Consider the following 25,027-nt stretch of genomic DNA (forward strand, 5'->3'; position numbering starts at 1 on the left):
AATACAAAATGTCCCATAAGCTTTTACAAGTCAACAAGACCTGGTCAGAACCCCCTCAGGTAGGTAGATTGTGGTGTTTAAATGATGCTCACACCAGCATCCATCCTTCCATGCAAGGCAGGATGGACCCATGGTTTCTTGTTCTTTCCATCAAATTCAATCTACAATCTGAATTTCAAAGTAAAACTATTAGTCTTTTTAGTCATTTCCAGACAGTTCTCTGTAAACCCTAGGGTTAGATGTGTGGGAAAAGCCCAGTAGACCAGTTTCTGAACAAATTCGGACCAGTCTGTCTGGCACCAACAAGGACACAACATTCAAAGTCACTTAAATCACATTTCTTTCCTGATCTGATCTTCTGCAGGCCATCTCGACAAGTGTAAATGCACTAAGTTGCTGTAATGTGATTGATAAGCTAACCTCACGTTCAGGTGTGATTGGCTGATTGTTTCCAAGGACAAAAAACAAATAACAGTGATATTTCTAGCTTCACTGGATTAAGCTTTTGGCTTAATGGCAAATCCTTGTATCAGATCCACTAAGTCTCCAATATCTGGAATAATCAACATTAAGTTTAAGAGTTTGTTAAGACTACAATTACAAAACACACAGGAACAATTATTAGGATTTATTGTCTTCACAGTTCTAGTCACATAACAGCAACTGTGCTTAAAAAACACATTACATTTACACTGCTTCTCCAACCACTTCAGAAATTTCTCTGTAGAGAGTTAAAGGTATATTATATAACAAAAATAATTTAATATTTTCTTATTTTTCTAAAATCCCATTATTGATTATTTACCACTATCAGCTGTTGTTTTGGTCTCCCCAGAGGTCTTGTAGCTTTTTTGGGCTTCTTGTTATGAGTCTTCACATGTGCTTGATAACCCTGATAATAATAGAAACACTTCCCGCACATCTTACACGTGTACGGGTTCTCTCCAGTGTGAACTCTCAGGTGGGCTTTAAGAGTATCTGCTCTGGAGTAACGTTTACCACAGATCGAGCACAGGTGAGGTCGCTCTCCAGTGTGAGTTCTGAGGTGCAACTTTAGATAGGAAGAGCGTGAAAACGCCCTCCCACACTGATCGCAATGGTAATTCTTTTCTCCGGTGTGAGTGAGCATATGTATTTTAAGCATTTTAGCCGTAGTGCAGTGTTTCCCACAGGCGGAACAGAAGAAAAGGGAATCTCCTGAGTGGAGCCGCATGTGGATTTTAACGCCATTTTCCTGTTTGAATCTCTTGCCGCAGTCGGGACATGCGTAGGGTTTCTTGTGAGTCTCACGGTGTTCCTCTAGCTGATGTTTCTCAGGGAAGTCCATTCCACACTCCCCACACACGTGAACTGTAGCAGGCGATTCTTTAGGCTCGCTCTTCTTTTGAACTAAGGTCCACTTTGGAAGCTCACCTGTGAGGAGGAACAAATACAGTGACTGATAGATACAGATGGGCAATTAAATAAAGAAGAAACATCGTGATACACAAGAGGAGAAACTCAACGGATGCTTTCATGAGCACAACTGAATTAATCACATGACTGCTTGTGGTTAAAGTGTCCTGAGCACAGCAGGAGGTTCCTCTCACCTCTGTGAACTTTCATGTGTGTTTTGAGGTTTCCACTCTGGGTGAATCCTCTCCCACATATAAAGCATTTGAAAGGTCTTTTTCCCGAGTGAATCACAAGGTGGCGCTGCAGTGCATTGTACCGAGGGAACACTCTACTACAGGTCTGACACTTGTAGATCTTCTTCGGTCTGCGAAGCGCCTGCGGCGGTTTTATCTCTTCGGTCTTGTAAGCGAGGCCGGTGTGCTCACTGGTGGATTCTGAACTCGCACCTAAAAATTCTCCTGAACAAAAATAAATACCTGAAAATAATAATATTCAGAACATTAGTGTGAGTATGGAAGGCATCGAGCACTAGCAGCAAAACTCTGTTTAGATTACTGCTGCATTAAAGAGATAAAAACATTCTTCTGATTCAATCACGCTTATATGCAAAAATCAAAACATCAAGAGATTTTTCTGCGACCTTAAAAATCTTTTATGGCCAGCAGAGGATATTTTTATGTGTCTTGTGGATCGGATCTTATAAAGAAAAAATATGACATCAAAATAAAATAGTCTAACTTACCTGTAGGTGCTGCTTCATGATCTTGCTCCCGTGTTTCAGCTCCGTGGCCTTCATTTGTTTTCCACTGTGAACACATGAAGTTTTAAACTGTCAGCATTTGCCTGAGCAAAGGCTCCACAGTGGAGTGGTTATCACATTTGCCCAAAAAACAAACAATGTCAGGAGGACTCACAGATCCTTTTGAGGTTGTGCATCTGGTACAAAAACTTCAACATGTAGAACTACTCGCTGTGGTGCGCTGCATGTTGAAGTTGCGGTACTTCAACATGTGGGTGTTTCCGAAAGGCACAATTCATTCTGGGTGATACATCTGGGTTTTGAACCGACATGCTCTCATATTTGCACAATACTCCAGGGTCTCCTCCTGTTAGGAGATACCCAAACCACTTTAACTGGCTCCTTTCTATGTGGAGGAGTAGCAGTATTGAATGACCGAGCTCCTTGCCCTACCTCTAAGGAAGAGCCCAGCCAGTCTTCAAAGGAAACTCATTGTGAAATGAGTTTAAATCGACACCTATGCTTTTACTTTCAGCTCTCCCCAATCTATCTGTGAACTGGTTCCAGAGCCTGAGCTATGGACTGAGGTGAGCTTGGCTACATCTAGTTGGTATCTCACAAAAGCGCCGGCTCCTTCCCCACCAGAGAGGTGACGTGCCACGTATCAGATTTGTAAGCCAAGGATCAGAGAGCCAGGGCCTCCGCCTCTGACTGCCACAGATCACCGAACACCTATGGCCTGCTCTGTGAGTTGTGGGCCCATAAGAGGATGGACCCACATCATCCTTTTTCAGGTTGAGCAACCAAATGCTTGTCCCCAAGCCTATACCCTGAGTCTGGATCCAGGTAAGACTTCAGTAAGCCTGTCCCGGGTACCCGGTTTAAAGTATAAAATGACAGGGATTATTTTGAACCATGAATCATTCCAAACTGTTCTATGAGAGTCCAATAATAAAACTTTGGAGCTTGTAATCACTGATAATAGTGTAGGTCCCTTTAAAAAGGTCCATCCTCTGAACAGACACATTAAAAATGCTGTGCAAAGGTTTTTAATGGATGTAGTTTTTCTGTGTAGCCCTGAATCACACCCCGCCTCCTTAAATAGGTGCACAGCTATCAACAGTTTAAGAAGTCTTAATCTATAAGGTGTAAATTTGCTCACTTGGAGGTGTTTGTTGGCAGCATTCCTTTCCTGGTTTCCAAGCTGATGATGAGGCCTGTTTCCTGTAGGAACAAATGACACAAAAATCAGCATAACATTATAGGCACCAAGTTACAGAGAAAATAATGACGACTTTGGTGTTTAACTTTTCTCCAGTGACTTGTGGGGATGTGTTGCCATCGTAACAAAGAAAACCTCAGGAGGATAGCACATGTCAACTTTTTTTTTTTTGGAGAAATCCACTATCAGCGCTGTTAACAACTACAACTTCTTTAAACTACAGCATATTTAAATAAACCGATTTGCTATAGTAATATTGTTTTACTCAATACTTCAAGCAAACATATTTTAAAAAGAAAAATTAAAGATATGTAAAAAACTTTGTCAGGTTACATTAACTCAAGGCCTACTTGCCTTTCCTGTGTAAAAGTGTTCAATAACATTTTTAAAATACTGGCTTGAACTCTGTCGTGAATAAAGAGGCTGAACCAAAATGGCCCCAGTGTTTTTAATTCAGAAGCAGCATTACATGACAGAAAGCTGAAAATAATCCCCATTTATTGCATACTAGGACCCAGTGCACCCACTCAGCCCAGTGACTCTCTGAAACTGTAACTTCCTTCCTTTAAAGATCTGTTAAATATTCTTTTGATCTTGAGAAAACTTCACGGGGCGATCTCGATATGGCGACTTAAAAAGCTAAATTCTGACCCACTGCACGTGCTTGAAAGGCTTGTAACTCAGACTTTTTTTCATATTGTCAAAGTAACACTTATGCTAAAGTTAAAAGACAGAGTTGTCAGAGATTTACATAATCAGTGTGATCTTCCGTTGACTTTGTTCACTGTCTTATTTCAGAGTTGCTGCCAACTTTGAAACGACAAATTTACATTGTGGTTGCTAGGCAACAGCCAAAATGACCTGGGCACTCACATGCTAACAGCAGGTATAAGTAAGACTAGGTTTGTTTGGTGGATGCTGTACACAATATCTATCCTACAAATTGGTCCAAACAAAAACTAAGTTATCAGTGAAGACCAGGCTTCATAACGATCTGTTGATGCACCCGACCCAGAGACATTTATATAAAATCCTTCTAATCTCACACAACTGCTGCTGGTGTTTAAATCAGTCAGCAGTAAATAATGGATGCGGGATAACCAGTTTTGTCCTCACTCTGGACTTTCGTTTTTTCCATGCCCCCTGGCAGCTGCTCCATTGGCTCTGCAGTTTCATGTGAAGCGTCCCCTTTGCTGATAGACTCTGGAGCATCCGAGTGCATGTTAGTTTTACTGGCACTGCCACTGCTGGAGGAACAGGGAAGACAGTGAGAAAAATGAAACAACTTTTCATGAACCTGAACTTTTAAATGAAGGGCTTACTGAATGTATACTGGAGGGATGTAGTCCTCATCCTTATTGTCACTGACGCCATCCTCATCCTCTGATGTTGAAACATCTTTGTCCTCGCCCGGAGAACACACCCAGTTCTCTGCACGGTCAACACTACAGCGAAGGAAAACGAACATTATTTCAATGACTTATAAGTTGATGTAAATATTGTGTGTATGGGAATTACGATGAAATTGAAGTCATCATCAAGTTTGAGGGATGACAAATAGCTTTGCAGTTTTATGCATACTTGTTTTGGACAAGTTGACTTTTCACTCATTAAAAATAAGCATTCCATTTACGGTAGTGTGAAGTTGTCCAATTACATATGAGACCTTGAAAAATACAAGACTGTATAGAAAAACTTCTGCAATTCTGCTAATGTACTACTTTTTAAAAAACCGTAAAAGTCTGCAATTCATTCAGATTATGACTGTTTTATTGAACTTTGTCTGTCAATACAGGATCTAACTGTACAAGGTATGCATATATGTCTGACCTAGAAATTATAATCTGTGACAACAGTATAATTAATTAAAAAAAACAACTAATAAATACTATTAATAAAAAAAACATATACCTTGACATTGAAACCTGAGCAGAAGGTTTTTCTGCTTCACTGAAACTCAGCTCTTCCTTTTCAAAGTCAGCATCTCTGCAGAAAATCAATTCATGGAGGTCAAACTAAAATCCAGAAAAATTACATCTGGTTACTAATTATTTAAATAATTGCACAAAAGCATAGTATGCAAGAGCTAACTCATAACATGGAAAACAAAAACATTATAACCTCACGTTTAGGCCTGGTAAACTCTCTCTTCTCTGTTCTAAATTTTCAATCACTCAGCATTTTACTTCTTCATAGGGTGATCACTGTCACACTACACGCTGAGGAAGGACAACTGTGTAGGAGGGATACCCACAATCCTTCACTTTGCATAGATAAATGCCCACAAATGGGGTCAGTTGATGTACTTTGAATTCTGCTTTACATAATGATGGCCAAAGCGTTAACGTTGAGGCTTCAAAATGCAATGTTCCAGAGCACTGGGTGATGTGCTTACATCCATCTTTGATATACAGTCTATGGTTACAAACAATTACCATATTACAGATTAAGTGTGGGAAAAATATTTATTTGAATAACAAACATTTGCACAATTAATCAAATGTATTGCGGTTAATGAAATATTTATGTGCCATTAATTTGAGTATGATGTCAACAACTCAAAAACTTTCTTAGACTTCATGATGTTTTTCCAACTTGATTCATGTTCATGTTCTTTTTCCTTTTTCCATTTATTGAAACACAACGTGAGTGCATAAGCCAGTGTACACCGGTCCCAAGCCCAGATAAAGGAGGGTTACATCAGAAACATATAGATAATAAAGAATGAGATTTCCATACAGAGGATGCTTAGGTGAGATGGAGGGAGATGATCCACTGTGGCGACCCCTAAAGGGTGCAGCCGAAAGAAGGTCGTCTTTTTTAATGCAAAGGAGACTATTAGGGCTGGGTATCGTCACTAATTTCTAGAATCGATTCGATTCCGATTCACAAGGTCCCAAATCGATTCGATCCTCGATTCGATTCAATTCAATTTGCATCTGGGAAATTTTGCCTCAGATAGTCAGAAACATAATTCAGATCAGTACATTTACATATTTCTGTATCTATAAAAAGGAAGCTGACACTTGCAAGACTTTATCAAAGGTGTAATCATCACAGCAGATGCCTTTGTGTCAAATTAGCTGAAGATAAAACACAGAAAAACATGAAGGTGATTTTCCTGGCTTGGGATTTTATAAAAATATTCTGCAGTACATCAAAAACGAAAGAAAACCATTAATCAACATATGATTAATGGTTAGGTTCACTCAGCTTTAGCTCAGTGAACCTATTTCTAAAGCTCATGCTGCTCTTTATTCACATCTTGTAGCTCCACATGTATGATTTGGCAGTTTTGTTTTGTTTTTCACACCGGATGTCCTTCCTGACACAACCCCTCACACTCACGCGCTCATCACAAACCTCAGTACTGGGAACAAGCTAGCATTAGCCCACCGCAACATCACTCACAAGATATGCGTCATTTCAGTCAGTATGTTGTGTTTTATCTGAAGCAAAACGAAATGAAGCTGAGCTATTATTATTACCATTATATTTAGGGGTATTATTACCTGTCCAGCAGAAATGTCGCGAACTCTGCATCAGTTTTGAACCCTTTCAGTTCCCGTATCTCCCTCCACCTCTGAAAAGCGGCTCCGATGTTTATCCTGGCTTCATCTGACACTCCCTCCTCAACGCGCTCTTTGTCTGCGAGCTTTTTTCTCTTATTCTGCTGTGCCGTGTTTGATGTTATGAGGAACAGAGGAACGGGCTCTTCGTTTGATGTCTGAGCTTGCTCCTCAGCCATTGTGTTTGCAAACTTTTCCTGACGGTGCGATTAAAGAGAGCATGCGCGGAGAACAGGGGCAGCGGAGCGCGTTCACGATCAGCGTCTTCTTCGAGTGCGATATGAATGTTTTTTTTTCTTTTTTAAAGTTCTAATATCTTTGTAATTACATGGATTTGATGTTAAATTTATGCAGTTATGTAGTTTTGTTTTTGCATTTAGTGAACAAATTAATAACGTTAGAGAGCTAAAATTGGGCAGTTTTTCTATTAATAAGAAGTGTATCATTATCCTGGAATGTTTTAAGCCAAATCAGAGATGGTGAGGCTGGGAATTTTTTTTAAAATTTGGTCAGCTGATATGGAATGAGTCTGTGTTTTATTTATGTAGATAAGTGTGTGTGCGTTCTCAGAATATTTATTGCATTCCTGTTACTGACAATAAGACCCCAAAAGTATAACTGTGTGGTGATTGCACTGTAAAAGTAATAATCATAAAACGCAATTAGCCAATCATGTCGCCACAGCTTGCATTTAAGCATGTACACATCATGAGGAAGAAAGGCGATTTAAGTGACTTCGAACCTGGTAAGATTGTTGGGGCCAGACATACTGGTCTCAGTAAAAACTACTCATCTACTGTGATTTCCCAAACAGCCATCTCTAGGGTTTACAAAGAATGGTCAACTAAAGAGAAAATATTCAGTGACCAGCAGTTCTCTGACTGAAACTATTGTGTTGATGTCAAAGCTCAGAGGAGAATGGTCATACTGATTCAAGCTGGTGGGAAGGCAACAGTAATTAAAATAACCACAAATTACAACCAAGGTATGCAGAAGAGCATCCCCGAACCTTGACGCACAAGGGCTACAGAAGCAGAAGACCACAATGAGTGCCAGTCCTGCCAGCTAAGAGCAGGAACTGAGACTACAGTCCAAAGAGGCTTCCCAAAGTTGGACAATAGAAGACTGGGAAAATATTGCCAAGTTTAATGAGTCATAGCTTCTGTTAACTAGGGATGGGTATCGTTTAGGTTTTATCCGATACCGGTGCCAAATCGGTACTTTTGAAACGGTGCCGGTGCTCAAACGGTGCTCAAACCGGTGCTTAAAGAATGGAGAACACAAAATTGGTCCAAAAACCTCTCATGTTCAGCTGGTTTTTTGTAAAAAGATAACAATGTTAGCCTTTTCTGCAGCTATGGGGCATATATGGTATCACTCTTGGCTGGAAGCAGTGCTTAAACAATGGAAAAAACACAAACTTTGTCCAAAAACCTCTCATGTTTAGCCGTTTCCCTCTTTTTCTTTGGTCATTTTAGCCTTTTTGGCCAGGGTGAAGGGAGTATCTGCCATCAAACAAGAAGACAGCCGCATGTAGCTATGATGAGATTTGCTAGTTCACTACCTGCATTAATGTAATAACGTGGTGAGCCTACTCAACGTAAATTACACACAAACAACATTAAGCTACTCACGCAGAGAAGCACGGCTGCTGCTGCATCATCATCCTCATCACATCTGCTACACTGGCAGGGCTAGGGGCCAGGACTCTCCTCTTCGTGTTTTTGGGGGATGCTGCTAAATCTGGGTCCGATAACAGGCACCACACCCGCAGTAGATGCACTCGGTGTGAGGTCTCGCAGCAAGCTATCAAATACGGCGCATTTCTCGGCTTTTAAAAAAACGCTATGCGTCGCCATGTGTTTCATCGGATTCGAGGTGTTACCTCCTTTGACAGTATCACAGTATCAGCTTAAAGCACTTGTTGCTGCTGAGTTTGCATATTTTGCTGTGAAGTACAGCCAGACCTTTGACCGCTTCGTCATGGGCATTTTTAATCTGTAGCTCTGCTCTAAAAGAACGAAAGTACCTGGACCCGCCTACTATCCTTGGAAACGTAAAATGATTGGCTAGAAGTGTATCACAGCTCAGGGAAAAAAAGCACCGAAAAAGCACACCGAAATGTGCGCTGCTTTTCGGTCTGGTTACTACCGTTTATGTCAGAACCGGTGCCATCATGGCACCGGACACCGGTACCCATCCCTACTGTTAACTCATCCCTGGCTCACCCACTGAGCCAAACCGGCACCCTGGCTGGTGGAGCTTTTGAGAGAAACCATCTGTCTAATTCGGCCTGTAGCCTGATATGAAGATGCCATATCAAATACAGAAAACAAACAATCTCTGTTTCTTAAAAATGTCTGTATTCCATCAACATGGATTTTAAAATATCAAGGATATAGTGCATGATCTTTTTTTAAACATTAATTAGTATTTGGCATGCAGGTTACAAAGGCACTCAAATTTATACAGATGAGCTACAAGTGGTGGTAAATAAAAACATAATTAGAAAACATGGATAGAAGAAAAACCACACAACAAACTGTCAAACTCTTGGCAACCCACAGGAAGTCTGTGGTGTACATTTTTTAGACACAGTAATCATCTTTTCTGCAGCTGTGAGGAATGGAAGGAAGAAAAACACAATTTACTGCAATACTTTCAAACACGATTAACAACAAAAATTCATCGATAGATTAAGTGTTAGATGTCAAGCCTGGCCTGCTGTTTTGGTCTACCAAGCTGTCTGGTTGGCCCGATGCGTCTTCCAGCATGTGTGCGTTGATGCTGCCGAAGGCCCTGACGATAAATGAAACTCTTCCCACAATCCCCGCACTCGTAGGGTCTCTCTCCAGTATGAAGTCTGTGGTGCACCTTCAATTCCTCTGCTCTGGAGTAGCCTTTTCCACAAATGCTACAAATGAATGGCCTGTCTTTAATGTGGGTCTGGTAATGCGCTGTTAGGTAAGAGTTAATCCGAAATGTCTTCCCACAAATGGAACATGCAAACGGTCTCTCCCCGGAGTGCTGCATTTCATGCAGCTTGAGGGAGGAGGCAGTATGGAATCCTTTGCCGCACTGAGAGCAGAGGAACGGTTTCTCCCCAGTATGGATGCGCTGATGGATTTGAATGTAACTCTCGTTAATGAACCTCTTGCCACAGTCGGGACAGGAGTAGGGCTTCTCCTTGATGTGGGTCTTCATGTGTTCTTCCAGCTTTTCTTTTTCACTAAACTGAATGCCACAGCGGCGGCAGAAGAGAAGAGGTGGTGCGCCGGGCTTGATGGGGCCTGATTCAGAGGCTGTCTGAGTGTGTGAAGTGATGTGGTGTGCTTGCAAAGCTGAATGACTGTCACAGTCTTTTCCACATTCCAGGCAACGGAGGGATGATCGAATCCTGGACTCGCCAGGCAGGGATTTTAAATATTCAGAGAGTTCTGACGCTATGGGATTCACCTCATCATCAAAATCCACAGCACCCTTACGACCTACAGAGAAGTGGAAGATTCAAACCATGTTTTACTCTTTTGCTTTGAGGTATAACAACCTCTGCAGTTCATAGAAGTTTAGGCTTACCTCACTTTTACATTGGGGTAAAAGTGCAAATAACTCAGGTCATAGGATTAACAGGTAGGAGATCAAAACTTAAATTGGTTAATTATTATATACTAATCATTACAATTTTCCTAGTTAATGACCAAGACAAATCTATCAGCAGTATAAATGGCAAATGCTGCTCTGAAAAACTATAAATCATGCATCTTCAGTTCCAAGATAAAAATGCATTTGGAGCAAATAAAACACAGTGCCAATGTTAAAAGTAGTGAAAGATGCCACCATTGTATTGCAACAGTGCAATGCAATGCTTCTGGCTTGTCAAGTATTATATTTGCGTTGTTAGCAGCTCTCACCTAAGTGGACTTTGTAGTGCGTTTTGAGATTTCCCTTCTGGTTAAAACCACGGCCACAGATGGAGCAGCAGTACGGTTTCTCTCCTGTGTGGATCAGCTCATGCCGCTCTAGTTTGTAGGCATGTGGGAATTCTTTGCCACACACTGAGCAGTGGTACTCCATTTTTTCTTTGGGTTTCTTCAGGAGCTCAGGAGGTATTTCAATTGGTACACAGATCATCTTTCTGCCAGGGCGCTTCTTGTCTATGGAGATGGAAAACAAGAGGAAATTACAAGGTGAGGCTTCTATTTTAAAGCTCAAACATGACGTGTAGCTCACAAACTGAAGTCTTCTTCAAAACGATCTGTTCAAAGTCAAACCAATCCTACATATCTGACACCTACAGGAATGAAAAACAGAAGCAGCAACATTTTGGCCCGAAGATATTTATATACAGATCTCATTACCCCTACACTCATTATGCATATAAAGAAAGAGTAGAGACTCTAAAGGCCTGTTTCTGTTGCATGTTGAAGACATGTTCAGATAATATTCTGTCTTTAAATGCTTCCAAACTGTTTACACTGAAATTATCATTAGAAAGCTTATACTCTATACACTTGCCAGAATCTTTGTTTGATACATCTGTTCAACTGCTCCTTAATGCAAATATTTAATCAGCCAATCACATGGCAACAACTCAATGCATTTAAGCATGTAGACATCATCAAGAAGCCTTGCTGAAGCTTAAACCAAGCATCAGAATGGGGAAGAAAGGTCATTTAAGTGATTTTGAATGTGGCATGGTTGCTGGTGCCAGACTGAGTATTTCACAAGCTCCTGATCGACTGGGATTTATTACACGACGTGTATTTATTACACGGCGTGCTGCGGGGGAAAGCCTGTTCTAACGTTTGAATCTAAGGTTTATTTTTTAACACCTGGCGGCTCTTTTTTACTTCTCATCCGTAAAAAATCTGCTTTTTCACGTGATTCAGTTTATTTTGAAAAGTCTCAACAGGATCTTGAGCTTTATTGTGAAAGGTTTATGTGGAAAATAAACAAGCGGACATACGATGGTTTTACCATTGTTGTTGCTAACCACAACGCATAAAAACAGGCGCTTGTCCGTCCGTAGTGTGGTTATATTAAGTATAAGAGAAAGAGAGAACTTAATTAATATAGCCACTACAGTGACCATCAAAAAGATGAAAAAATATTGCTGTAAACGGTTTATTTTGACACCACGAAACAAACAATAGCGTAAAATGAAACGTTAGATGTTTTTATATTGTCAGCCGATATATATCGTTATATCGAACAGCCCTAGAAAACATATCAAATGTCTCGAACTAAGGAAACGTATCATGTCAAGAAACATATTTCTTGAAATGATACAGTGGGAAACAGGGCTGTTTTTCCCACTGTGTATCATTCTCTCTTCTTTTAACAGAGTCTGGGAGCATGTGTGACCTGAGGTGAAATATGCAAGGCCTTCCCTCAAAACGATTTCTGGATGGGAGCGTAATTTGCTCTAAAGCCTGTTTATACCTTTCAGCACTGATGGTGCCCTTCCAGATGCACAAACTGACAATTCAACAGGTACTAATGCAGCCACATAGCATCACAGCAGGCTTTAAAACTGAGAGCTGATAACAAGCTGCCTGGTCCCTTTCCCTTAGTCCAAAGGACGTGGCATCTATATTTTCCAAAAGAACTTCATATTTCAATTTGCCTGACCACAAAAATTTTTCTTTTTTTAAATGAGCATTGAACCAGAAAAGCTTTTCTGGGTTTTCAGAAAACACCATTTTAGTACCTCAGCTGAACACTGAGCTGGTTATTCACTGATTAGGTAATTTTATTATTTCTTACCTGGTGAAACAGCCATGTTCTCTCCTTCTGCTTCACCAGATGTTTTGGTATCTTTCCTTTGTCTATACGGTCGCTTTGCTGTTGAAAAAATTAAGTCATAGATTTTAAGAATCACAGCATATAATTCAAATTCAAATTCAAATTTTATTTGTCACACACACAACCATACACAGTATGACATGGGGGTGAAATGCTTGTAGCTGTACAATGCCCGACCATTAAATGACAGAAGAAAAGTTTTACAATATTTACAATTTACAGTTTACTACAAAAATTTACAAATTAACTTAGGAATTTACAGTAAAGAATGTGCAAATAGCAGAAGAGATTATAAAGATAAGGATTATAAATTATAGGAATTATAGGATATAAGCAAATATCTGAAGTTTGGACGTAATATTCAAGAGTCAGGCTTATTTTTTTCTTTTCTTACCAGCAGCACGGCGGGTATTTTTTGAGTTTAATTCTTCCGGTTCTGCTGCTGCATGCAAATTTCTCTTTCTTCGGGTACGCTGTGATACTTTAAGATAAAGAAAAAGACTAATTATGACTTATGAAGTCATAATAACGTAACTTCAGAGTAGTTAACATACGTTAAGCTGCAGTAGAAAACACAAGAATCACTCACTGACCTCCTGCATCTGCCTCTGAGTCTTCAGCTGGCAACAGTGGACTTCGAGAAATCTTTCTTCTGCCTCTTCGTTTTGCTTTCGGATGAAGAAAAAAGCGGAAAAGAAATCTATTACACTGATGGTCTCCTTCCATCTCTTCTGAATGTGCCACGAGTGCTACCTTTTTACTTCATGTCACTCACCAGCATTTGCAGGAACATCTAGCTCTGTGTCTGAGTTCTCCACATACACTACTGGAACCTTTTTAGTTCTTCTTGGTCTTTTTTCTGCTAACAAGTGCAAAACAAAATAACCTCAGGACCAAATGTGATGATTATTTAACAGTTTTTTGGTTTTCCTTCACTTGTGTTTACCACAGTATGAGGGGGAGGCAGCATTCATCTTTGCCCCTATTGTTTTTTCCTCTGCGTCCTCCCTTTCTTCATCTTCCCCCACAGAAACAACCTCCATGATGAGCGTCGGGCTGCTGCTGTCTCTCTGGCTTTGGCCTCGCAGCTGAGACTCCTGCATGATCACAATCATTAAAAAACATCAGAAGCCCACCTGTAAAGTCAGTTTTTAAACTACTGTATGTACAACATCCCAACTATTCAGTGGCAGTAGGTGTGTGTAGGGCAGGAGGCAAAGAGTGGTGCTGCAGATGCAAATGAGCAATTTTGATTTGATTTATGACACCAACAGTCGACACTACAAGACTAAGCACTCCCGTGGTGACTGAGATGCAGTAATTACCCAATCTTAGACATTAAACTGATAAACTGTGTTAAAATGAATTACCTTGCTAGGCGGAGGACCTGCTGAGCAATCAGAGCCTCGGTCAGAGCTGCCTGCTGTAAAAATCAAAACAGTTACCTTAGGTTAAAGAAAAAACTGACAGTCTGCAATCCAGACAAAGAAGGAATGTCAATGTAGTGATAAACTAAATGCAAACTATGAGTGCTGTGAGTATCTGGGAAAGATTATTAATGCATTTCTTCTGTTATTTAAGATATTCTTTAGCCAATAAGCTTACAAATTCACATGAGAAACAGAATCAAGGAAGGACCCTTGTGTAAATAAATGAGTATTGTTTGCAGAAGTCGTGGGTTTTTATTAAACCCGCGGTGCTGATAACTCACCAGAATCCCATTCAACCACTTCTCCATCAGAGTTGATTAATCCTCCAATCTCTTCATCTTGTTCCTCTTCTTCTTCCTCGCCCACCTCCTCCTCCCCTGCATGCAGTCTTACAGTCAAATGTAGCGTTTGGTCGTTTAAGTTTTCAGATGCCATCTTGAGCCCGCGTGACTTTGGGTGCTCACGTTTAGGAGAATTCTAAAAACAGAAAACAGAGCTAAAAGGAATTCACGACGTCAGAGCACATCTGTCACAAGGAAGCAAAGAAGCTACTGAATGACAAAGTTATCTGCAGGTTCTGGACAATGAAACAGTTTTTGTCATGTTTACTCGTTACACCACTACTGGTGGATTTCAACTGAAACAATCAAGACTGAAGTACAGACCTGCAGCTTTAATTCAGGGGGTTTAAACCAAAGCATTGCATTAACCATGTAGAAATTATAGCCATCCAATTTTATACATTGTTTCCCATTGTCAGAATCTAAGAGCAAAAGGTCCATTATGTTGTTATTCCATGACAAATTAGGCAGATAAAGTTTCTGGAGTTGTTTATCATTGTTGAATTTGTATTTGCTATCCTTTTATTTGAGTCCAAAAGGGGAAAAAAATGCTGGCAATGGCCAGCGCTACGCCTCAGCCTCCTGGTAGATACACTTATGAAACGAATCCTTTCCTTGGTTAAGGCAAACAGCTTCTGCCTACATGAATGCAGTGCAGAGGGTTTACAGAAAGGTGCAAACTACTGCTTACACTCACGAACAGGAAGACGAAATCAGCCAGAAAACATCAAAATGAGTCTCCACAGTTCCGAAAAAAAAAGCTTTGAGTGAAACTTAGCTCAACTGGTACCAGAATGATAGGAAGAGAAAAGTATGGAAGAGAGAAACAGCTCATGATCTGAAGCATACCACATCATCTATCAAACAATGATGATGGTGGAGACAATATTATGGCATTAACCAATGTAAGCAGGTGATTACTGATAATGTGACCGCTGATAGAAGGGGCAGGATGAATTGTGATGTGTGCAGGGCTACACTGTCTGCTCAGATTCACCCACATGCTGCAAAACTGACTGAACAGTGCTTTACGGTGTAAATCATTAATACTCAAAGCAAAGTGCAAAAGCAACCCAAATGTTTCTCAATGCAAATAAATGAAACATTCCTCAATGACCAGATTGAAACAAAGAGACCTACAAACAACCAACACCCGTAGGTGTCTGCAGTAAAGGCCAAGCAGAGCCTCTCAAGGAGGAAACACAGCATTTGGTGATGTCCGTGGCTGCCAGACTTCAGGCAGTCATGACTGCAAAGAATTGTTATCCAAGTATTAAAAACAACCATTAAATTTAGGATTATGTTAGTTTGTCAAATGATTTTAATCCTGCATTTCTTAAAGTTAAAGACATAATTTTGTTAAACTTCTTGAATTAAAGCTAAAACTCTGCACTTCAATCACATATTGAATGCTTGATTTCAAATCCAAAGGCAAAACTGCAAAGAATGTGTCACTGTCCAAAAACACCGGACCTCACTGGACCGACTGAAACAAAGGGCCTCACACAAAAACAACTTCCTATTCTCATCCTCTGCCCTAACGCATGTGACATTTCAAATTGGAGCCATCAAACATTCAACTGCAAAAACGCCAAGATTAATGAAGCCTCTTAGAGAGTAGCTGCATATTCGTGGAAAGTCATCATTAGTATTTTGAACCCAAAGGGCCAGATTTATGAGCGTGTTACGTCAGCGTGAGCTGGGTTTTGGAATAAAAGGAAAGTGTTCTCTGTATTTACACACAGTGCAGTGACAATACTGCATGTAAGAGGTGGGAGTTAATATCCCAACGTACAAAACATAGCAAGAAGAATATAAGTGCACAGATTTTCCAGCATTACCACTAATTTAAATATAACAAAATGCATGTCTTATTTATACAACTAACCACACTTATCACTGCTGTTTTCTCCCATCTAACCCAAAAGATCCAATTTTAGTTTCAAAAGTTAAAAACTATAAAAAGCAGTCTCACACTGGGGAACTTCCAAGTCATGCAGTCAAAACTTAGGACAAATAAGCATTTTATTTCTAAATTTTAAGGGGAAAAAAGGTAAAAAAAAACAAGGTCTGAAAAATAGTGGGAAATTCAAAATTCACTTTGTTTTTATACAGCTTCCAACAGAGCAGCACTACACCGTGACATTAAGAAGCAATCACTTACAGCATAGGTGTCAAACTCTGGCCCGCGGGCCAAATTTGGCCCGTAGCCTAATTACATTTGGCCCGCGAAGCCACACCAAATTACTATTAGAGCTGGCCTACTGGTATTATATAGCTAATATATATATTGTTTAGAATTAAGCTTTGCTTGTTCCATATTCAGTTTTTTAGCAAAATGTGTTTGAGTCCATAAGAAAAGATTCATTCTTATATCTGGAGGAATAAATATATTTCAATAAATATTAACGTTAGCCCGCGACTTTGTTCCAGTTTTGAATTTTGGCCCACTGTGTATTTGAGTTTGACACCCCTGACTTACAGAGTTTTAAAAAAGGGCACGAGAGAATTAAAACTGAAGAAAACACTGAGGATTTCTTCTAGCAACATTTTCTTGTACTTAACACAGCAGAGCTGGACCACTCTTGGTAGGGGAAAATTAAAAGCTACATTCTTTGAGTCAGTCTTAAAACAACATGTCATTCCTTTAGTATGCGCCACACAAAAACATCCCTTCCTAAAGTGTTTATAATGTAAGCAATGTTACGAAGTCCTCATCTTATCATCGTCCCTCCACTGCAGTCAAAAACGTAAAATATCAAAATATAGATTTCTTCCAGTTAAAAGGGAGTTTTTACTCCTGACTGTCACCATGTGATCGTGTCTAGCAGATTGTCAGATCTAAACCTGTGAGATCTAAACTGATTTGAGACGCACAGCACAAGGACTGATTCTGTACTCATATTCAAAAACAACAGAATGTGATCTTTTAATGGGCAGCATGAACACGAGGGATGAGTTTTAATGATCACATGAGTTTTAAGACCCGATCTTTAAGAACAAACATGTACACCTTCCTGCACGAGGCCGACTGGGACATTATAAATGCATTCACGAATAACACATAAATAAAATTTAGTAAGCTAGATGACTAAAAAAAACAAACAATGAAAACTTCATGTGTTGATCTTTTCATAATATCTACAAAATCTAAAACAACATACAGTTTGGCAAGGTGCTGACGTTTCGGTCTGCTGTAGCTCTTCTTCTGTGTGTAAAGATGCTCTCTGGTCTCGGTCCCAGCGCTCCTGATGGGATTTCACGTTCCTTTTGTGACCGGGGGTCATGTCCCGTCCTGGACAGGAGAGGGGATTCTCTCCTGTGTTATTGCACTGATGTACAGTCACGTTTCCTGATGCCTTCCCACATTTGCAGGAAATCTGCGGTTTCTCATCGGAGCTCGCGAGCTTGTGTCTCTGCAGGCTCTCTGTGGCAGGGCAAGGCTTCTCAAACCGTTTCTCCGCTGCACATCCTCTCTGGGGTTTCTTTACGCCATATGAAGCAGAGCTCTCCACGCCACTCGCTTTCTGGTGGGGAAGGCAGCCGTCTACAGAAGCATCCTCTTTTTCTCTCTCTGAGCTGAGGCTCTCATCTGCGTTTAATATATAAAAAAGGTGAAAAATCACAAAGAGCAACAATGTGTGTATCATGTAGTGAAGAGAAGCTATAATTCAAGATTCTCCACTCACTATTCTCACTCACAGTCCAGCCATCCTCTTCCTCTTTGATGATTACTCGGATCTCTGGAATCTCACAGGTGTAGTCGGGGCTTGCTGGTGCTTTTTTGGGGGAAGACTGGTCACTGCAGTTTTCATTCAGACTCAGTGATAAAGGATCTTGAAGTTCAGGATCCTATTAAGATATCAAACAGAAGGAAAAACAGGTCATCTACTCTACAACAGCTCAAGTTTCACACAAGAAAAAAGAGCTGCTATATAAAGCCATCAGAAGTTACTGTTTATTTTTATATTACGCCTCTGTCAGTGCACCCCAGGGTGGCTGTGGCTACAATGTAGCTTGCCACAAACCAGTGTGTGAATGTGTGTGTGAATGGGTGGATGACTGGTTGTGTAAAGCGCTTTGGGGTCCTTAGGGACTAGTAAAGCGCTATACAAATACAGGCCATTTACAATAACTTAATCATTTTGAATACTTTTACTTGACATAATACAGCAGTTAAACATCCATTTTGGTCAATTATAAAACAGATAACAACTTTATACTTTCATCAATAAAGTGCAACTTATACATTTTGTAATATCCATCCATTCCTTTTCAGGGTCGCGGGGGGTGCTGGAGCCTATCCCAGCTGTCATAGGGCGAGAAGCGGGGTACACCCTGTACAGGTTGCCAGTCTGTCGCAGGGCTAACACACAGAGACAGACAACCATTCGCACTCACATTCACATTCTATGGGCAATTTGTATTAATCAATTAACCTATCCCCACAAGCTGCATGTCTTTGGACGGTGGGAGGAAGCCGGAGTACCCGGAGAGAACCCACGCAAACACGGGGAGAACATGCAAACTCCACACAGAAGGACCCCGGCCTGATGGTGGAATTGAACTCAGGACCTTCTTGCTGTGCGGCAACAGTGCTAACCACCGTGCTGCCCCATTTTGTAACAGGCTCTTCAATGCAAACATTAGAAGAGAGAGCGATGACACTCAAACAAACCTAGATTAAAAAGTCAGCGAACATTTTGAGCAGCTTTTATCAAATTTCATAACTGACCTTATATCTGCTTTTATGGCTAACTGACCACTGAAATGAGGTTAAGTTAATTTAATTTAGGTAATGCTTCAAAATATCTGCCCAAATGGATACCCAGAAGCATTTGAAGATGACTGTAATGTAAGTGATATTGCATTTTGTCAAGTGATTACATAATATGGCGTTACATCCTAGACTCGAGAGTTCAGGTTAAACAAGTAAAACTACTTAGATTAATGACGGCAAGAATAAAAAAAACTCTTACCACTCTTACAACATCTAATTGATACGCCAGTTTTAGCAAATTTACACTGGCTCCCTGTAAAATATCGTATTGATTTTAAGATTCTTTTACTTACTTTTAAAGTTTTAAATAATATGGCGCCTAGTTATTTAAACGAACTCCTCAACATGTATGACCCCAAAAGAGCAGTGAGATCATCTATCCAGTTGCTCTTAGCACAACCAAGGTCTCGATTGAAGCATAGAGAAGATCGGGCCTTCGCAGTAGCAGCACCCAGACTCTGGAATAATCTGCCAGAGGAGATTCGTACTTCAGAGTCTATTCAGTCATTTAAAATGCATCTTAAAACTCACTTTTTTAGTTTGGCTTTTAATTCGAGTTCAGTACGAGTACCATCAGGCCTGTTTTATGTTTTTATTGTTAATTCACTGTCTTCTTATTTATCTGTATTTGTTTCTAATTTATCTGTATTTGTTTCTCTATTGTTTTCTTTTGTTTTTAACCGATGAAACACTTTGGTCAACTCTGTTGTTTTTAAATGTGCTATACAAATACATTTTGTATTGAATTGAATAAACATCTGATATAATATGTTCTAGAGCCCGGCTGATATAAGATTTTTAAGAACAATACAGAAACCGATATTTGGTGCTTTTAAAAATCTGATATAAAAGCTGCTTTTTCTGTCAGACAGATGAAACACAGAGATTATATGTTGTGATTTGTTATTTATGAGTCCTTACTAACATAACCATCTTGTTTTATTGTTATAACAAGTCGTGGATAACTCGATCTGCTTTGATGGCTGCCGTTCCAAACACGTTACCAACATAGACGTTTCAGAGTGCCCCCTGTAGGACAAATTATGCAACATCAACAGTAACAACATAACTGAAATATGTCTCTTCTTGTATACTTCTCGTTAAGTGCAATACTGATATACTGGTACTAATACTGTGTAATGTAAACATTATATAATTGTGCATTAATTATATAATATAAAGAAACAATACACCTGAGCCACAGGCTGTAACCGCACACACCACGAAAAGGAAATCACCTCAAACATAAACTCTAAAAGTTCACTTTTTGTTTTTTGAACACAGATGATGAGCACACAGCCTCGATATGACAATGTTAGAGTACATTTAGCAGATATATTATGAAACATGTTAAAACTGGCCTAAAATCAACCAACCATCATCAACGAAACAACCACCAGTGAATCCCATTTAACTAGTTACCTTACTAATTTAACGTTTATATGTCTTTAACAACCATACCAACCAACAAAATGTCAAGAAACGTATTAAATATGCATTAAAATTACCAAATAAACTCGAGCATGAACTTGAATTGATTTGTATCCCAGCCTAAAAAGTTTAACTGACCCGTTTAACTGGACGTATGAACGACTTCAAGAATCTGCTGTTAGTTTCAACGTAACCCCCCCCCCTAAATACTGTACGCTCCAAATATTGCCTCCCCCCCCTTCTCAATTAATTTAGGCTGATGAGGCTACCAAGTGGACTGCACACACATAATTCCCGACGACCCGGACCAACTCACATAAATGTAATGTGGTCTGTATTATTCCACCCTGGTAAAATTATAACCTTTCCTACCATAAAGCATTCATGCAGGATAATGTTAAACTTCTGTTTTAAGTGCTGCAGAATATTTTCTAACACAGTCTGAAAAATTAACCTGGATTTATTCTGATAGTTATATATTAGTGTCCGGGAAAAGAAAAACGCTTTCTCAAGTTTCTAAATTCACAAAAGTAAAAATATTTCTCTTATACAATTGTAAAATGAAAACAATCCATTTCAAGAGATTTAGATTTAGTTTAATAGTTTAGCAGCAAGTTCTGTTTAGACCTTTCTTGGGTTCCAAGAGTCAGCAACCTGAACAGCCTTTCAAAATAAACTTGTTTTGTCTCGTTTGCTTGCGTTATCCCCTGCAGGAAAATATTCTTGACTATTTCACTTGGCCGCTGAATATATGCCTCCACGTCTCCATCAGTCAGTCGCAGTGTATAAGTCATTGTACTATCGTAATGAATGCAGCTCTGCCTTGTTTAATAACAATTACCGTTTGCTAACCAGCTAGCTTTAAAGCTATAATGACATAATTGGTTCTGTGCATGAACGTAAGAAGGTTAGCATCAAGTCCACACCGGTGCACTCTCAAGTAATACGGTGTCCCTGACCTACGAGGATAACCTGTTTACGACGTGCATTTACCTAACTGGTTAACTACAGCAGCTACAGCAAACTGCAGCCAGCTGCACAGTAACAGCCTGAAAGCAGCTACGCTGTCACGTTACCTCAAACATAGTGCGAGGTCGGAGCCGACTGTGAAGGATGTCATAGGAGAAACAGGGCTACACACGGGGTTAAGTACAAGCGTTATTCCGGATGGGAGCAGCTGTCATGAACTAACCGTGCACTCTGTGCTAGCTAAACTGTGTTGCGCCACCACTTTTTTCCCTTTTTTTCTTTTAAACAGCGGTTCTTCTTCTACTCCGCCTCCTCCTCTTCTTCTTCGACGCTGAAATTGCTGCTGCTGAATTACTGCCTCCCCGTGATTACAAGGTGTGCATCTCTACAGACAGATGACAAAATTAAATATCCATTTTCTGCCCTCCACTTTTTCAGACATCTTTCCTATTCTCATTCTTCTTCCGGCTGCTTCCTTTAGGGGTCGCCACAGCGGATCATCTGCCTCCATCTCACCCTATCCCCAGCATCCTCCTCTGTCACATCCGACATACCCCAACCCTTCACCACATCCTTCTTTTTATTCCTCCTGACTGCAGCTCCATCTTCAGCATCCACTATCCCCTCCTGTGCGCATGCCATCCTTGCGTCTCTAACTTTTTCCCCAAACCGCTCAGCCTGAGCTGTCCCTCTGATGTCTAATCCTGCCTATCCTCATCACTCCCAGTAACAATTCGGGCACCTTCAACTCTGCCACCACCAGCTTCACCTACTGCTTTTTTGTCAATGTCTCCAAACCGTATATTATAGCAGGTCTCATTACCATCTTAAAAACCTTCCTTTTAACTCTTTCACTTCTGCTCCCTACTCATTATAGATCACAATGTTGTCTGCAAACATCACAGTCTATGGAAACTCCTGCCTGATCTCATCAACCTGTCCATCACCATAAGCAGTCACACTGAAAGTGAAATAGATATGCAAATATGCATATTTACTTCCTTCCTGATAATTTATTACTATTATTTCCTGCTGCACACTTGCAGACTGAAATGTAGCCTGTTGAAATATGTGAGGTAAAACCCTTTCCCTGGTTCACTGACGAACCATATTTCTGATTGTTTCCAAAAGCTTTCCTACTTGACAATAATATTTTATGACCCCCAATTCCTAAAAAGCTGGGATGCTGGGTCAAATGTAAATAAAAACAGAACACAAAGATTTGAGAAATCCTATACACCCATATCTTCTTCATCAGAGAACATTGAAAACATTAGCATTTCATTTGTAATCTGATAGCAGACTTTGGGCGTGTTGGTGCAAAAACACGTTTATGCCTCTCAAACTACCATCTTTTGTGTTTTTTGTAGATTTCACTAAAGAAAATGCAACAAATGATGTGTTTTTCGTTTTGTTTTGTTTCTTGTGGTTGCAATACTTCAGCATCTACTGTAGCTAGGACTACAGAAGACGAGGAGTGACTTTTTTTTAAGTGTCAGGTGATTTTAAATGCAGTGTTTCTATCAGGTCAATAAACATCAGCAAACATACTAACTGTTTGTGTGCAGTGTGTTGCTAGCTAAAGGTCCAGCTGTATTTCACAGGGTATTTCACTCAGAGATGGAGAAAGATAAGAGAGACAGGACAGGAGAGGAAGATAAGAAGTTACATTTAAAGGTAGGGAAATTAAAAACTTAAAGTCTTCATGTGTCTAAACCATTTACTGTGTCTGTACATGGGGCAATATGCTGCCAAACAAACTGAGGTAGACTAACTGTGATATTTAAGGCTACATGAAAATCCTCTGCAGGTTAGTGCAGGATAAACAGGTTAGTTTTTTGTACTGTGATGGGTTTAATGTAAAGAACAGTGTCTGTGACTGTTAATGAGAGTGTGGGGAGTGAGTTGGAGGGTGGGGTGGGCTGCTTTTAACTATGTAAAGCACTTTGTGCTACATTTTTTGTATGAAAAGTGCTTTATAAATAAAGATTGATTGATTGATTGATTGATTGATTGATTGATTGATTGATTGATTGATTGATTGATTGATTGATTGATTGATTGATGCACAGTGATCGTGGTTTCATGGTCAGAGTTAAGTTACATCAAGTGTAGCAGAGTATCATTGATATGAATTAACTAACCCTAACCCTGATGCTGAGATCCACTAACATCTGCTGACATCTGGTTGAACATCTACAAAGAGGAGCAGATCAGCTGGTCACAGCTTGTACAATAAGAAAATCTACTTGAGCTCTCAATAGAAATGATTGTGATTTGTGATCCCCCCCCCCCACACACACACACACACACTGAGTCATGAGTCATTACATCCAATTTTAGGGTCCCTCCACCCGCTGAATCCCACTTTAACTCCTGACTGTACACATTTTCCTGTTTAGAGGCGAAACCACCCTCTACAATGTAGACTGAAAATAGAGCTGTATTTTTTATTTTCCTCCTTTTTCCTCAGATTCAAGCTGAGTATAATTAGAATTAAAATAAAAGTTAGACTAGAGTTTGTATTCCCATCAACTGGTATTATTTTTTTTTATCATTATGATAATACTGTATTTAAACTTTTTTCTGGGAGTAACTGGAGTAAACTTAAGCATCCATTATTGAAAATGTCTCAGATCTCAAACAAAGTCAAATAGTATTCAAATCAGTTCAGAAGCTAAAATGAAATAAGACAAATTTTGATGAGAAAAAACTATGGGACAGGAAAAAAGATTATTCACGAGAGATTACATTGCCTAAAAAATAAACATGCATTTGCTTCCACACATGATCACAATGTAGAAATAAAACTCTCACAATTGATGTCTGAAGTAAAAGCACAAAAAGAAAGTAGTTACTGACTACTACTCAAAGTAGCAAGTAAAGGCTGTGACTAATTTGAAGTACTTTAGACGCGGATTGTGTTCGAGTTATAAAACTTATTCGCCGTCTGATTATATTCACTATTATTCATATTAATCTGCAAAATACCAGTGTTTCCAGGGAATAGAAGCACATTTATTTCCGGTTACTGTAGTAAAGCAGAAGAGTGAAAGCAGCATAAAATGAACCGATTACACTGTGCCAGGTACTTTCTGCCACTCTGCCATCATGATGGTGATTTAGGATAATATGAAGAAGCATAACACACTGTAAACCCGACAGGGTCTCTGTAAAAAGCTTGTGTGTATTTTAATGTTATAATGTGGTGCTGAGGAATAATAAAAATGAGCCTCAGGATCTGATCTGCGCTGAACTGACGCAGGTGTTAAAAAAAGTCACGTCTGCTGGATTGAGCTCTCACTCTACCCAGGAGGAGGACACCGGACCTCTTCCTCACCGGTGA

At 39.8% G+C, this 25,027-nt stretch overlaps 2 protein-coding genes across 4 annotated transcripts; both read right to left on the reverse strand.

Moving 5' to 3' along the window:
• Nucleotides 1-613: 613 nt before the first annotated feature.
• Nucleotides 614-7,620, reverse strand: LOC146707383 (uncharacterized). 2 transcript variants are annotated; one of them, XM_085458722.1, is made up of 8 exons: nt 6,869-7,620; nt 5,268-5,342; nt 4,679-4,801; nt 4,473-4,600; nt 3,297-3,358; nt 2,138-2,201; nt 1,590-1,871; nt 614-1,413 (listed from the first exon to the last, which is right to left on the reverse strand). In XM_085458722.1, exons 1-8 carry the CDS (start codon nt 7,102-7,104, stop codon nt 791-793), a joined length of 1,593 nt encoding a protein of 530 aa, XP_085314848.1. In that variant the 5' UTR covers nt 7,105-7,620; the 3' UTR covers nt 614-790. The 2 variants fall into 2 exon arrangements, with proteins under 2 accessions (XP_085314848.1, XP_085314847.1); XM_085458721.1 differs by having other exon boundaries at nt 4,473-4,603; nt 6,869-7,619.
• A 1,647-nt stretch (nt 7,621-9,267) lies between these two features.
• Nucleotides 9,268-21,973, reverse strand: LOC146707384 (uncharacterized). Of its 2 annotated transcripts, none has more exons than XM_085458711.1 (12): nt 21,789-21,973; nt 18,191-18,353; nt 17,666-18,093; nt 14,442-14,637; nt 14,101-14,153; nt 13,677-13,827; nt 13,506-13,589; nt 13,324-13,398; nt 13,125-13,211; nt 12,692-12,769; nt 10,837-11,079; nt 9,268-10,413 (listed from the first exon to the last, which is right to left on the reverse strand). In XM_085458711.1, the coding sequence occupies exons 1-12, from the start codon at nt 21,795-21,797 to the stop codon at nt 9,629-9,631; spliced, it is 2,352 nt and encodes a 783-aa protein (XP_085314837.1). In that variant the 5' UTR covers nt 21,798-21,973; the 3' UTR covers nt 9,268-9,628. The 2 variants fall into 2 exon arrangements, with proteins under 2 accessions (XP_085314837.1, XP_085314836.1); XM_085458710.1 differs by having other exon boundaries at nt 13,506-13,592.
• Nucleotides 21,974-25,027: the final 3,054 nt, after the last annotated feature.

This window comes from Copadichromis virginalis, linkage group LG6 (genome assembly GCF_057382275.1).
Source record: "Copadichromis virginalis isolate Kocher_CV1m ecotype Utaka linkage group LG6, C_Virginalis_male_GT1.1, whole genome shotgun sequence".
Classification (NCBI taxonomy): Eukaryota; Metazoa; Chordata; class Actinopteri; order Cichliformes; family Cichlidae; genus Copadichromis; species Copadichromis virginalis.

Bases quoted from the DNA above. Each gene is read 5' to 3' on its own strand.
- LOC146707383 (XM_085458721.1), bottom strand. From the start codon at position 7,104: ATGGCTGAGGAGCAAGCTCAGACATCAAACGAAGAGCCCGTTCCTCTG. The intron at 3,359-4,472 runs GTGAGGACAAAA...TTGTTCCTACAG, and splicing joins GGAAAAAACGAAAGTCCAGA to GAAACAGGCCTCATCATCAG. The intron at 1,872-2,137 runs GTAAGTTAGACT...TATTATTTTCAG, and splicing joins TCATGAAGCAGCACCTACAG to GTATTTATTTTTGTTCAGGA.
- LOC146707384 (XM_085458710.1), bottom strand. The intron at 14,154-14,441 runs GTGAGTTATCAG...TGATTTTTACAG, and splicing joins AGTGGTTGAATGGGATTCTG to CAGGCAGCTCTGACCGAGGC. The intron at 11,080-12,691 runs GTAAGAAATAAT...CCATCTCCATAG, and splicing joins GAACATGGCTGTTTCACCAG to ACAAGAAGCGCCCTGGCAGA.